Source organism: Camellia sinensis, chromosome 4 (genome assembly GCF_055761805.1).
Source record: "Camellia sinensis isolate YWXY chromosome 4, ASM5576180v1, whole genome shotgun sequence".
NCBI classification, from domain to species: domain Eukaryota; kingdom Viridiplantae; phylum Streptophyta; class Magnoliopsida; order Ericales; family Theaceae; genus Camellia; species Camellia sinensis.
This window is the reverse complement of record NC_138964.1, coordinates 137,406,528-137,422,201: the sequence shown is the minus strand read 5'-3', so window position 1 is coordinate 137,422,201 and position 15,674 is coordinate 137,406,528. Positions and strand designations below refer to the sequence as shown.

Sequence of the window (15,674 nt, the reverse complement as noted above, 5' to 3'; positions counted from 1 at the left end):
TACCAACCCCCTGGTCGGTGGAGAACTTTATGGCGAGGTGATCGGTTGAAGTGATAGCTTAGAAAGCGTTGAGGGCGGTACGACCGAGGATGATGTTGTAGGCAGAGGGACAGTCGACCACAAGGAAGGTGAGTAACTTGGTAGTCTGCCGTGGATATTCGCCAATAGTGATGGGGAGGTCAACGGAGCCGATGGAGGTCACCCGGTCGCCAGTGAAACCGACCAAGGGGGTTTGGAGAGGGGACAGGCTTTCCTCTCCAATTTTGAGCTGGCGGAAGCAACTGAGGAATATGATGTCAGACGAACTACCGTTGTCGATGAGAACCCGCCTGACCTTATAGTTGAAGAGAAGGGCAGAAATGACGAGGGGGTCATCATGAGGATAACGGATGCCTATACAATCGGCGTTCGTGAAGGTGATGGGCTCTGTCCACTTCTTGGGCTACTTGGAAGGTCGATCTACCGTGTCCACTGCTTTGTCCGAACCTTGCCTTATTTTCCTGAGCTCTGCTTTCTGAGCGGAGCGGGACGGTCCGCCGCAAGCAAGGCCACCAGAAATGACTCGAATTTCACCAACTGGTGGAGGGGGGTTACCTGGGGGCCGAGGCTGTTGTGGGAGGCGGTCATGGCCTTGGGCAGGTTGGGCTGGCTGCCGAGGTGGGGTACGTCGACGGTTGTTTCTGAGGGGCTCAGTTCGTTGCCTCTGTTACGGGCGGATGTCCGTGAATCGGCTGAGACGCCCTTGACGAATGAGGGTCTCGACCTGATCCTTGAGGTTGATGCAATTATCAGTGTTGTGGCCGTGGTCCTGGTGGAAGCGACAGTATTTGGACTGGTCTTTCCGGTTGGAAGCGATCCGTGAAGGCAGGGGCCATTTGAGGGGGTAATCCCGCTGGATTTGGTGGAGAACTTGTTCCATAGGAGAATTGAGGGTTGTGTACCGCTCAAACCGACCGGGGGGTCGTGCTGGTGCTGACCGGTCAGTGTGAGGAGGTCGGTCGGGATATTGGGGCGTTTGGCTGTTATACTGGGTGTTTCTTGGTTCCGAGTCTTTTCTCTTTTCTCTAGGGGGCGGGTTTTTGGATATTGGATCTTGGCGAGCGGCCAGTGAATCTTCGGCATTCATATATTTCTGAGCTTTGGATAATAGGGCTGCCATAGAGGTCGGGGGGTTTTTGGAGAGGGATAAAAGGAAATCGGACGATCGCAGCCCGGCCATGAAAGCCGTAAGGATGACCTTATCGTCATTCTCCGCTACTTGTAGGGCTTCGGTGTTGAAGCGGGTAATGAAGCTACGTAGTGACTCCCCCTCGGTCTGACGGATGTTGAGGAGTTGGGTTGCAGGACGGCGTTGGCGTTGGGCTCCAATGAAATGGCTGAGGAAGGAGTCGGTGAGATGCTGGAAAGTGGAGACAGAGTCCGCCGGTAACTGACTGAACCACAATCGGGCTGACCCCTTCAGTGTCACGGGGAAAGCCCGACACATGATCTCGTCGGGGAAGGTATGAAGGATCATGAGTGTACGATAGGTCTCCAGATGGTCGACTGGATCTGTCGTACCATCGAAGGAGTCAATGGTGGGCATCTTGAATTTGGAGGGCAAAGGTTTGTCCCGAATGGAGGCAACAAATGGTAAATTTGCCGTGGTAGAGGGTTTATTCTGAATGTTCTGGATGAGTCCTTGGAGTTGGAGCTTCATTGCTCGGAGCTCAGCGTCCCAGAGTGGAACGTGGTCCCCCTGGTCAGTCAGTAGAGGTCGGACGCTGCTGGCCTCCCCTTCAGGGGCTGGTGCTACGACCGACGGGTGTGGGGGTGGTGGTGGCAGATTTATGTGTGGGTGGGGAGGTTGCAAACCTTCCAGGTTGGGTGGATGAGGTTGGGCGCAGTATGGCTCGGGGTTCTTTCTCGGTTGGGGGGAATATCTGGAGGTGGTGGAGGAGGAATCGAAAGGTTCCTTTGGAGTAAGGCATTTATCAAGGCCTGGTTTTGTTCGGCCATGTGGTTGATGCTGTTGGTAAGCTCGATAAAGTACTGTGGTGGGTTATTTGGATTGGGGAGGTTGTTTTGATGGTCGGTAACATTATTGTGAGAAGCCATGGATCTAGTCGTGACCATGCACTTTGACGAGTAGGAGAGAGAGGTTGTTGGAACGGGGCCTTCGGCGACAGTGATCACAACTGGTGTACGGAGCAAAGCGTTCCCACAGACGGCGCTAACTGTTAATGCTGTTCGCCCCAGTGAATGGATCAGACAGGTCTAAGCTCCTCCAGCCCGAGTCCAAATGATCAAGCCCACTAGATAACCTGCAAGTAAGTTCAACGGGGGAACAGAGTAGTCCCCCAGCGAACTCTCCGACGAGCAAGTTAGGAAGAGAAGCAGAGTATATGGGAGAGGATTCGAGATAGAGAACTTAACCTTTTTCTTGTCTACAACATTTGCTTATATCCTTTTGTCATCATTTTGTTGTCCCTTCCGACCTGCTCTCCTTGCCGAAAGCCTATGCTGTAGCTTACCTTGCTCAGGGTAAGGGGGTCCTGTTTCGACGGAGAGGTGTTGTCGTAATAAATGCTGTGATGGACTACATTAATGGTGATGTGTAGTGGTAATAACTTTGCAGATCTTTGTCTGCTGATGTGGCTCGTCCTCCACCCGCTGCGTGTCTGAATGCTGTTGGTTCTTGGTGCCATATTGGATTCCAGCTGTTCCGGACTCCATCGGCAGGGTTATGCATTGCGCCCCGAATGATGGGCTCTGGTTATTTATAGTGGTTCATGGCCTTTGTGGACATGTCCATGTCAGAGAGAATCACAGTCTGAAATTCTGTCTCTTTGTCAAAAAAACAAAAAAAAAATCTCTACTATAATGATATTTCACATAGGTAGATGAACTGATATTTTGGGTAAAAATACTCATGCCACACCTTGAATTTTTTTTTCTTTTCTTTTCGTAAAAGAATAATTTTTTTTTAAAAACTTTTTTGCTAACAATTTTACTGAGGTTTTGACTAAATCAGTTTCATGCCAAACGGATCCTTAATGACTGTAAGCTTGGTACATGTGCGGAAATTCGGAATATTCCTAATTATGTATAAAATGCACACGCACTAGATTTTAACGGGACTCCACTAGAAACCCTAGAGAGCTATCGAATCTCGCTACAACAGACGAAACACAGATCTCTATAGCCGCCTGTAAGTTCTTCCTCTTCAGATTTGTGAAAGTTTTACTATTCAATAAATATTAGTTTTAGTTGAACAATTTGTATAAAAATCTAACTTAGACATCAAATGATGATGATCGCTAATTTCAGTTGCCAAATCATAGTGACTGTGCTGCCGCTTGTGGTTTGTGTTGGATAGATCGGTGTTGATGTGATGAACACTTAAAAAAACCCGGGTCACACATATGTGTATATATAGCTTTCTTAATCATTATATATATATATATATATATGGAAAATGTTTGAGACCGTATAAACCCTCTTCTAATTTTGACCCAAAAGACATGGAATGTCATGGGTCAATTTTGATTTGTCACAAAGCATCTCCAACCCTTCACCAATTTTTTTTCCATTTAATTTGATTTTCAATTTGAGTAAAAATTTTGCTTTCATATGAACTACTCCAATCCTTTTATTCATCAGATTGTCATCATTTTTTTAGGCTCTCTTCTTATTCCAAATTTCCATTTTTATCAAATTTGATGGGGGAAAAAAAATCATCTCCAATGGTTTTTCTTTTTAAATTTTCATCAAATTTGATTTGATGAAGGATTTGATGAGTTCTCAATTTGATGAAAAGAAATAACTCTCCCTTAATTTAATGAAGCTTTGATGAAAGGATTGGAGATGATTTTATATTTTTTCACAAAATTTAAATTTGATGAAAGAAAGGGTGAAGGATTGGAGATGCTCCTTAGCTACCGAATTTAAAAATTGTGAGGCACTCGCATTTCTTATTTATATATGAAATTGGAGAAGAAGGATCTAATGACTATATAGGAGCTAAGTGCATATTCTATAACATTGGAAGAATGTTTTGTTGAGATTCACAATTTCTCACTATGAAAGTCTTGTGATTTTTGTGAGACGTAGTTTGTGGAAAAACTTATCCTTGTAGGAAATGTAAAAGATACAGGTTCTACAATTTTCTTGTTAACTGAACATTGATATGTTACACGGAAACTTAAATTCCCCGTCTTTTACTTTGATTTCCCAACTTTTAATGGGCCTAAAATGGATTTGAGAGAAAATCTTTCCAAAAGATGTTACAGTGGACCCACATTTTCCAGTAACAATTGAACACATGTACACTCGGGTAAAGAAAAATGGTTTATTTTCCATATGTTTTCGTTTCTTGCCAATTGAATATGTCAGGAAGGAAGGTGTTCCCTAGATCCAACATAGGTTTCTGTGTAGGGTTGTATTTCATTGGTCATAGTTGAAGCATTTGTGAAGTTTGGGGATTATCTCATATGTAAGTGTTGGGTGCCTCTGATAGCCGCATTTGTGTGGGTCTGTTGGTAGAAACTTATATCTGCTTTCTTATATGGTTGTAGAAAGAAACTAAGTCATTACTTTGCAATGGCGGTCACATTCTCCTGTGTCAACTCACAATCTGGCCTCAAGAAGCTCGATGAGTACCTCCTAGCACGGAGTTACATGACAGGGTGAGTTTCATTTTGTTGCTATATATCTTTCAGAAATATTGACAATATTTATTTTTGTTTTTGTTTTTGTGTTTTGGCTGTGAGCATGAATCTTGGATGGAGTTGTGTATTTATTTTGCTTTTAATTCCACCTCTCAGGTACCAAGCCTCAAAGGATGATATCACTGTGCACACAGCTCTTTCAAAACCTCCATCATCTGAATACGTGAATGCATCTCGGTGGTACAACCACATCGAAGCCCTTCTGAGAATTTCGTAAGTTCTTACGAATTATTTGGCGCTATTATTGTTTGAGTACATTGGGAGGTTTTATTGTTGGGATACATAACTAAGGTTTAAGTGAATATTTCTGTTCTTTTTAATTTTTATTTTCTTTGTGCTGTTTATCAAATTGTCAATTACTGTTCTTCAGTGGTGTTTCTGGGGAAGGTTGCGGTGTCACCATAGAGGGTTCTGCTCCTGTCACTGAGGCTGTTGCAACTCCTCCTGTAGCCAACACCAAGGTAAGTTTATATATTGCCTGTTGTAAATTTGTTTCTAGTTTACTGATTTTAATGGGTTTTTATTATATTTATATTTTTTTTAGTGTTGGTTACTTGGTTGGCACATTTTTCTTAAATTCTTGGTTGCAAACTGTTTCTTTTAGTCAATTTTGATCACTAGGGTGTCACGATATCTCTGGACACTTGGACTACTTTGAACTTCTAAATAACTAGATTTTTCTGTTTTAATTTTATTTTAAAAGCTTGTTATTGATTGTTTTGAAATGTGGCTATCCTGTTCATCAATATGAAACATGTGTTTCAGGCTTCAGCTGCTGAGGATGAAGATGATGATGATGTGGATCTGTTTGGTGAAGAAACTGAAGAGGAAAAAAAGGCTGCTGAAGAACGTGCAGCGGCCATGAAGGCATCTGGGAAGAAGAAAGAGTGTGAGTTTTGCTCTCTTATATTTTATACATAGGCATGAGAGTTTCTTATTTTTCATTCATTTTATGGTTATCAGTACCAATAGTGGAATATTTTGTTTTGATAATATTAGTGACTTGTACATAGGGTCCTCCTTGTGGCATTTTCTTAATGAGAATACTTAGCATAGCTATGTATCCATTCTATAAAGTTACCTGGCATAGCTATGTATGTATGTGATCACGACGCTTGTCAATATCTATTAGTTATCCAGCGTAGCTATGTATCCATGTGATCACGAACGATGCTTGTTAATTTTTATAAGTTGCCTCAACCCTTGGGGTAGGTTGACGCCTGCTATACATTTTGGATTATATGTCTGTTACTTTTAGATCATTTTGATCTACACCTGTTCCTGTTTTTAACAAGTGAATGTGATTTTCTCGTGATTTTATTCACAGCTGGAAAGTCATCCATTCTCATGGACATTAAGCCGTGGGATGATGAGACAGACATGAAAAAGCTGGAGGAAGCTGTTAGAAGCATCCAAATTGAAGGATTGTTTTGGGGAGCTTGTAAGTTTTTTTTCTTGATTTTGAAATGTCTTTTTATTGGTGCAAATGGACCAATGTTTAAATTTTATTAAATTCAATAACAATCCATTTAATATTAAAGTTATATTTTGGAAAATTATTGATGAGCTTGTGGTGTTGCAGCCAAACTTGTGCCTGTTGGGTACGGTATTAAGAAATTGCAGATTCTGCTTTCCATTGTGGATGACTTAGTGTCGGTTGACACTCTCATTGAGGACACTCTCACAGCTGAACCAGTGAATGAGTACGTCCAGAGTTGTGATATCGTTGCCTTCAACAAAATATGTAAGTTTAATAGCAGAACTTTTTATTGCGTCTTGATATTTTATGCCATATATATATATATATATATATATTTTACATGGTTTGCGCATATTTACTTTTTTATCTTTCTTAATATTGGGTGATTTTTGTTGACAGAATTTCAAGATTTTTTTGGCTTCTTTGGAATGGGTGCAGTAGAGGTTTCGCTGCTAAATTTTGCTATTTTGCTACATGTGTCATTTGGATTTTGGCATGAGTTTAAATTAGTTGTACTGTTGCAATGACTTCATCATTCTTCATTTGTATTTGGAATGAGGAATCATACTATTTGCTTTGAAATTGTGGTTTTATTAGTCAGTAAACGATAATCAGCAAAGAGTGTGCTTGTCATTTTATTATATTTTATATATTCTCTGATAGTTTAAAAAAAAAAAAAGGATAGTTAAAAAAAAAAAAGTAGAAGGAATAATCTGAAGTTTGATAGCTGAATGCTTTCTGTTTTTCTCTTTAATTGTGGTGTTATATGAGGAGGTGATAATAAACCAAATGAAAACATTAGCTGCTGTTCAATTCTGAATTTCATGGAATGAAATTTCACATTGATCCTTTTCATATCCATATTTAGGAAACACATTTGGTTTGATATGCACAAAAGCATTGAATAAAGGAGAGATTTTCTCCCTATAATGAAGAAATTTTCTTTATGAAATAAAGGTGAGAGTTTTCCATGAAATAAAGAATTATTGTTATTTTTTATTGTCTATTAATTTTAAAATAGAAATAAACGTAGAAAAGTTGAAAGAATGATTTGATCATGTCACACTGAATATGACTTAATGGATACTTCAAAGAAATGAGTTAGATCAAATATAAATTTTATGAATGAAATTTACTAAAAATACTCACTAAATATTTTGTAATGACAAACATTGTTTATGGATTGCCATGCCAATAAGTCTCTCATAACATTCACCCAAAAAAAGGTCTCTCGTAAGGAAAATTCATGCGTAAATAGTTAGCCAAATTGTCATTCAACCAACGGCCCTTCCATGTGGGGAAAGAGTTTCTCACATCTCGTGTTGGTGAGTATGACATAATTTAAAATTTTAGTATTTAAAATTTTAGTATTTTTATCTTTGTAGTTAGCCAACTGTGTGGAGTTGTCGACGCGGAATTTGCGCGCCCCACCGCAGTACCCTCAACTTGTACACTTCAACCAACCGGTGACGCGATGACGGAGTCGGGTATTGTTGTCCCACCCACTCTGTTCGATACCACGTCATCAAGGGGTGAAGTAATGGAACTACTCAGCACAGAGCCTGCGGCCGACATAATACCGCAACCTGGTGATTCGCCTACGGACTTAAGCATTGTAGACCGACTTGCTGAGTCCGGTGCCGAATCACCAAAGGGGACTGGAGCTGGAGTGGAACCAATCAACACGGAACTTGGAACCAGACAGCCAAGAAATCGTGATTCCATTGCCCTTCGCAACTCTCAGGACCCATCAGACTGTTGGAAGCTTTTTGTGGGGGACATGTGGAAGCTTTTTGTTGATGGAGCATCCAACCGTCATGGTGCCGGCCTAGGTATCGTTCTTATCTCCCTGGCTGGCCTAATCATTGAACATTTTATCACGCTTGGCTTCCCAGCATCTAACAACGAGGCCGAGTACGAGGCCCTTCTCGCCGGGCTCAAGAGCGCTATTCAAATGAAGGCTGCCGAGCTATTAGTGTACAGTGACTCCCAGCTTGTGGTTAACCAAGTCTCTGGGATTTACGAAGCAAAGGATGACAGAATGACGAAGTACCAAGCTCTAGTTAGGGCATACATCAAGCAGTTTCAGGCAATCAGAGTCCAACAGATTGGCCGTGAAGAAAACAGCCGAGCTGATGAGTTGGCCGGCCTCGCTTCGATGGTAGATAGTACGTCTCCAAACCCGCTGTTAATTGACTTTCTTCCACGGCCAAGCATTGAAGACGCTGCGCAGACGGATGTACTTTGCGCCGCGCTAGGTCCTTCCTGGATGGACCCCTTAATCTTGTTCCTCAGAGATCGGACTCTACCAACTGACAAGAAAGAAGCACACAAAGTCCGGGTGAAGTCAGAGCGGTTTTGGCTCTCTCTATCTGGTGCGTTGTATAAAAAGTCCTTCACTGGTCCTTATCTAAAGTGCGTGCACCCGAGTAGTGTGGAGGCCTTCTTGTACGAAATTCACGAAGGCATTTGTGGCAGCCACATAGAGGGCAGGTCCTTGGCCTACCGAGCTATTTCGCAGGGATACTGGTGGCCGTGCATGCAGGCCGACGCACAAAAGTACGTCCGCAAGTGCGAAAAATGCCAGAAATTCGCCCATCAGATCCATCAGCCTGCTAGGGAACTTCTACCCCTCACCAGTCCTTGGCCCTTCGCCATGTGGGGGCTAGATATAGTGGGGCCACTGCCAACAGCACCGGGCAACCGAAAATTCTTCATTGCGGCCACAGATTACTTCACGAAATGGGTTGAAGCTGAGCCCTTGGTAACAATCAAAGAGAAAGACGTGAAGCGGTTTGTCTGGCAGAACGTGGTCACACGGTTTGGCGTCCCCAAGATCTTGATCTCTGACAACGGCACCCAGTTTGACGGTCGCCTATTCAGAGGATTTTGTGAAGACTTGAAGATTGAATTCTACAACTCCACTCCGGCTTACCTGCAGTCCAATGGTCAAGCTGAGGCATCGAACAAGACTATTCTGGATGGGTTGAAGAAACGGCTGGAGAAGGCAAAGGAAAAATGGGCTGAGGAGTTACCCAGCGTCCTTTGGGCATACCGAATAATCCCGTGGCGATCTACTGGGGAAACTCCATTTGCTTTGGCTTATGGCATGGAGGCGGTCATACCTTTGGAAGTTGGCATGCCTACCCTAAGAAGCGAGAGTTTTGAGCCTGAACTGAACGCCGAGGCTATTGCCTTGGAGCTGGATCTAGTGGAAGAGCGTCGGGAGAAGGCCCTCATCCATGTGGCCGCCTACCAACAAGAGCTTTCAAAGAAATACAACAAGACGGTGCACCCCAGACCGTTCAAAGTTGGTGATTGGGTTTTGAGGAAGGTTATGGGCAACACCCTGGTGCCAGGTGAAGGCAAATTAGGGGCAAATTGGGAAGGACCCTACAAGATCACCGGTCTGGCGGGCAAGGGGGCTTACCACTTGGAGGATCTAGAGGGAAGAGCAATACCCCGGCCCTGGAATGCGGCCAACCTAAAACTGTATTATTTCTAAGATTTTGCTTTCTTTTCTTGTGCAAAGGAATTTTTTGGCTTGCACTGCAGAATGTAATTCTTTTTGTCAATATATAGAAGTAATTTTGCTTTAGCACTTGGACTGTTGTTTTAATGTAAAAAACTGAGATGATTTACTCCGGTTGGAAGAGTTGGTGTTTTGTCCAACTTAGGAATCCCAACCGAGATGATTTACTCCGGTTGGAAGAGTTGGTGTTTTGTCCAACTTAGGAATCCCAACCGGGATGATTTACTCCGATTGGAAGAGTTGGTGTTTTGTCCAACTTAGGAATTCCAACCGAAATGATTTACTCCGGTTGGAAGAGTTTGTGTTTTGTCCAACTTAGGAATCCCAACCGAGATGATTTACTCCGGTTGGAAGAGTTGGTGTTTTGTCCAACTTCGAATTCCCAACCGAGATGATTTATTCCGGTTGGAAGAGTTGGTGTTTTGTCCAACTTAGGATTCCGAACCGAGATGATTTATCCCGGTTGGAAGAGTTGGTGATTTGTTCAACTGCTATTCCCAACCGAAATGATTTACTCCGGTTGGAAGAGTTGGTGATTTGTTCAACTTTGTTATTACCAACCGAGATGGTTATTTCGGTTTATGAATTTGCTGTTTTGTTCTGCTTAAATACTTCAACCGAGTTATAAATTCCGGTTGACGAGGTGTTTTGTTCAATCTATGATTTATACCGAGATGTTTTGCTGAAGATGGAATTGATGACAACCGTGCAAACACTTGGCAAAATTTGAGTTTTTCATTGATAAGAAAGTCAATACAAAAGGTGGGGACAAAGCCCGGTTACATCAGAAGCGCTGAAAGCAAAAATACAAAAAGAGAAGAAAACTAAACTAAGGGGGAGAGATTGGTAAACTCGTCCTTGGCGGCATCAAGGTTGATGGTTGGACTTTTGTCTTGGGCACCGGGCTCGTCATGGCCGGGCTGCTCCTACACTTCGGCATCCTCTGCCTCTGTATCTGTCTCGACATCTCCCTCTTCAAGCCCTTCCTCGGCCTCAGCTTGCAAAGCGCTGAAGACATCGTTTGCGTAAGGCACGAGGTAGACCGGTAGCGAAGCAAGAGGAGGATTGGCAAATACGTCGGTGTCAGAGCCCTGGCCGAGATGCTCGCAGGCGGACTTCCAGCCAGCTTTGAAGTAAATGTCTTGTGTTGCAAAGACTTGTTTCTTATAGCTCTGCTCGGCTTCGTTGAAGCCGGCGTTGTTAGCAGCCCGACAGTCTTTCTTCCGCGACTTTTTGAGCGCGTTTACCTCGGTCTGGAGCTCATCCTGTTTTTTCACGGCCGCATCCAGCTGACCGAGCAGTCTGTTGTTGTCTGCGTTAGCCATCTCAAGTGAAGACTTTGCCCGGCCGAGCTCGGCTTGGAGGCTCTAGACTTGGCTGGCTGTGTCATTGGCCTTTTGCCGAAGTCTATGGATGCGCTCCATTACTAGGTGTTGTTTCTGAATGGCCTGCAAGAAGCAAAGTTGATTAGAAAAGGAACCGGGCAAACACTTGTGAAAATTTCAGAGGTACATTGACTTACCCTAGCCATAGACTTCACTGATGATTTTACCAACCGAGTGTCAGGGACGTGGTCGCTGCCGACCACGTCGCTCGGTAGAAGAAGAGCTTTGGAAAGATTGAAGGCGAGCAAATGCTCTTTATCGCCCTTGATCGAAGCCGTGGCCGGGATGTCTTGACCCCGGTGCTTCAGCTGTGGACGCCAGGCCGGCACTGGGACAGGAGTGTCAGATGGATGTTCGGTAGTCAGCTCGGTGACAAGCTCGGCAGATGGGTCTACGCGAGCTCTTTTACCAGCACGGCGAGGAGCAGGTTCTAGGCTGGACTGCCCGGTCGCTTGAGAGGCAAGAGCGACCACGACGCCGCTGGATTGACCGGCGGCTGGCGAGCGGGTGACAACGCTTGGCATCTCGGCAGATGTGGCGGTGAGCAGGTTCTTGATTCTGCTTCGTTTGGTCATCTCTTGCTCCTCTGTTAAGCGAATGAGTGGAACGTCTGGCAGAGTTGGATTTGGTGGAGGTGTTGGAGCGCGGAGGAAGTCTGTAACTTTACTCCAGCGGGGAGCGGAGTATCTGTATGTGGGACTGTAGCCGAGCAATTGGTTGCAATCTCGGTCGCGGTAGCGGAGCGCGGTCCTGATTGCCTCTACGTTGGGGAAATGATAGTTGGCTTGCAAGGCTTGGATTGTTGCAAAAGAAACAAGAAAGAAAATGACTAAGTACAGAAACATGAAGAAAGTATATTAACCGAGCTAATTTGCGCGGCTTACATGTGCTGCTAAAGTTTTTGCTTATCATCCAGCCCGGTATCTCGGCTGTCTCATAATTACCTGACACCTAGAAGAAATCATCGTTGTGAAGATCCTTGTCTGGTGTGCCGGTCACGATTTTCTCTCTGCCCGGTCTAATCTTAAGATAATAGGCGAGGCCATCGCCGGTGTGGCCTAGGGTGTATTGGCGCAGGATCTCGGCTAAACCTAGGCTTATGCCTAACCGGTTGTGTAGCTCGTGCACGCCGTTTATTATCCGGTAAGTGTTGGTGGACACTTGGGTGGGTGCTAACCCGGTTCGGCGTAGGAACTCGGTAATCAATGGGTTGAGTGGGAAACGAAGGCCCCCTTCGACGATGGATAGCACGGTGAAGGGGTATTCCTCCCTGCCCCAAGGCGTTGTCTCAATTTCTGCAAGTTCAAGGTGGACATCGGCCGGGATGCCGTACTCCTCCCTGAATGCAGCCAGTGCAGCCGGAATATCTACGAGAAATCGAAATTTCCCCATTTGTGGCCGGCCTAGGATAGCTCGGCTGTGGGGTTTGGCACTGTGGTAATTGGTTGTTGCTCGGCCTTGAGAGCCTCAGGAACGGACAATGGTCCCCTTGGACTCTGTAGGAAAATGATGGCAAGTGTAAGTGTGAGCGCGGTCGCACGAAAGGAGCTGGACTTTAGCTCGGTCATTAAGAGTGCCAAACCACTTCGGTCGTCTAAGCTAACTAAGGAGCTCGGTCGCCCAAGCAGACCAGATGTTAGCCCGGTTGAGCGACCAATTCCTTTTGTTATCTCGGTTTTTGCTGGGGTTGAGACAAACATGTTATTTGCTCGGTTAGATTGGTTTTTTGGATCAAATGAAGACCAGGAGCCCGGTCCGCCCCAGTTCTTCAGTGTTCTTCAGGAAAAATGAAGAACACCAAGAACAGTGGGAGGTTTGGGACGGTTTCTGTGGCCTATGCCCTAAGAACTAAGTTTTAGTGCCCTAATGTGTGAAATATTAAAGAAGATAGCAACAAAAGAGGGATTGAAGGATTTACCAGTGAGGGGCAACTACTTTTCCTTCGAGCACAAGCGCAAAGAATGGCAAGCGGGGCTTGGAGGAAGATGCTAGAGCTCTGGCGAGTCGGATTGTAGAAAGACAGTAGGAGGAAAATGAGGACGAAGGGTCTTGTATGTATAGACAAAAGAGACCGCCCAAATTCAAATTCTGGCAAAACGGCGGGTTGGCTGCTCGAGAACCAATGGCAGCCCGCCACGTGTCCCCATTTATGGCGACGTCAGAACTGAAGAGACAGGTTGAAGAGTCGAAGGGCCAACTGGGCTACTTTCAAAGAAGAGGACGTCAGCCGAGGAGTATAACCGGGCAAGTTTGCAGACAGTAATGTTAATTAGCCCGGTCGCCCTTTGGCATTTTGAAGACCGAAGAAATGTTACCCCGGTCGAAGTATAGGTAATCCCAGTCACGCTCGCGCGGACGGAATTAAGGGGCAATTGAGAGGGAGATTTATGATCTGGAATTGGGCCGGGGCAACGGCCAAGCAGGTTGAGAGCCTAATGGTGCATGGGGTCGAGATGACCGGCGATCCGCCCGGAGATGGGCTGCCAGGAGTTGGGCCGGACAGGAGTTGGGCCAAGTATGTGCCACCCCAGACCGTAAAGAAGCTGCTTGGCAAGGCAGTGCTCGGTTGAACCGAGCTGCTTGATCAGGCGATGGTGGAGCCAGTCAAGCTGAGTGACCGGCGCCTGGAAAGACGTGGTCAGCCGAGGTAATCGTTTAATCGACAGGAAGGCCGACCACAGGAGGTGCCCCGGGCTAGGCTTTGCCGAGATGCCGCCTAGCCCGGTCCTTCTTGGGCTTAGCCAATGAAGTGCTTGGGTATGAAGCACAGCACGACCGTGGATAGAGAAGCTCGGCTGCCGAGCTCCAGCTGAGAAGGCAGGCAGTTGAGATTAGGTGATGTTCAGCAAGGTTTACGCTGACAGATGGAATAGTGGGGCCACGTGTCAGGAGATGACTGGGAGTGGATATGGGGCGTAGAGGGTATATAAGCATGACTGCGCCCCCCATACTGAGAGACGAACATTCTGTAAGGAAATTCTTACACTCAAACACTCCTCTCTCTCTCTCTCTATCCTAAGGTGTGCGCTAACTTGATCGTCGGAGGGTTTTTCCGGCCACACACCGCCGGGCAGCTCACCGTTACTTGCTCGCAGGTGATCAGACGTAAACGGAGCTCGGAAGAAAGGAGTACGGGCTTGCCGGAATATTTGCTCCCCGTACAGCTCCAAATTCACCATTGGCACTGTGATCGTAACTAATTTTGGTATTGCTACAGTAAAATGGCTTCTTTTTTTTCTTCCCATTTTACCCTTTGACTTGTTGCCTTATTACACATATATCTGATTTGGTTAAAAAGTAAAAGTTTAGTTCCATTCTAATTTGATGATATCATCAATCTTCATCATACCTAGGAAATCTACATTTAGCTATAATGATTGCATTTAGATAACTTTGAATATGTTGAGCAGGTTATACCAATAGTCTATAAATTTTAGTCATTGTGTAATTTTGGTCTTATAATTTGATTTGATTAATTATAATTCTTATCATTATTATTTTTTTATTAATAATGGAAACATAGAATGTATTTTTACAGGTACACATGTAAATTGATTAACTAAATTAATTAATTTCAACCAACTTAATGAATAAAATTCTATTAAAAATCATAACCACATTATTAATTACAATTTACAGAAATATGTAATATAAATTCCATGGAAATTTATTATTAATTACACTTTTAGTTTTTATAATCTTTAATTGTATTAATTGTATTAATTTGTACAGTTTGTTATTCCCTGGAAATTTATTTTTAATCTTAATTATGATATGAGTCTAATTTTTGTAATTTGTTGTAATTGTAAAATGTCCTTGTATGGTTTCTTTTCTTGTTTTGTGTACATGCTATATCAGAATTACAATGGTAATAAAATTATTATTAAAATGACAATTGCGATTTAATGTTTATTTATCAATTTGTTACGGTAAATATTGTTGTTTAATACAGTATAGTGTTTCAATCATACCTGAAAAGCCAAAAAAAGTAGTGTCATATGCAAATTTTTCATAAGAATGAAAAGATCGCATCAATCAAACGATGCGAGAATTAAGAGCAGAAAAACAAAAAGATCGACCAACAAAAATATACCGCATCAATGAATCAAGCAGTTTATTTGAATATGAACTATTGGGAATATCTGAACGTCCTGTTCTTACATCAGTTTTTTCAGAACCTTCCTAAATTAGTCTTGAAGAAGCAACCATCAGTCATAACACCTTTGAAATAGGTATAATTTCTTTAGAGTCTATCAGAGAAAAAATTCATTTCTCCTTATTAGATAACAATCAATTTCATTCTTTCTTTTTCGATTACTTATGTATAATTACATGTTTTTTCCCCTAATCTTTAGGTTCTACATCCAGCACACTTGATGAAACAACGGTTCTGCAATGTACATCATCAAAGTTTTTATTTTATTCTTCAACTATAATAATTAGTCTTTCTCATTATGACTTCATACATTTATCTTATTTAGGTATTAATGATTTCCAAAATAACACAACAACTGATGCTGAAGATGGTACTTAAACAACTTCTCTTATTATTTTTTGTATTATACACC

At 43.5% G+C, this 15,674-nt stretch overlaps 1 protein-coding gene across 2 annotated transcripts; it reads left to right on the top strand.

Moving 5' to 3' along the window:
* The first annotated feature begins 2,801 nt into the window (after positions 1-2,801).
* LOC114311186 (elongation factor 1-delta) lies at positions 2,802-6,808 on the top strand. 2 transcript variants are annotated; one of them, XM_082922523.1, is made up of 8 exons: positions 2,802-3,190; positions 4,561-4,667; positions 4,806-4,922; positions 5,080-5,170; positions 5,475-5,598; positions 6,037-6,150; positions 6,292-6,453; positions 6,589-6,808. In XM_082922523.1, coding segments are annotated over exons 2-8 (696 nt in total). In that variant the 5' UTR covers positions 2,802-3,190; positions 4,561-4,581; the 3' UTR covers positions 6,591-6,808. The 2 variants fall into 2 exon arrangements, with proteins under 2 accessions (XP_082778649.1, XP_082778648.1); XM_082922522.1 differs by having other exon boundaries at positions 3,027-3,190; positions 4,557-4,667.
* The last annotated feature ends 8,866 nt before the right edge of the window (positions 6,809-15,674 follow it).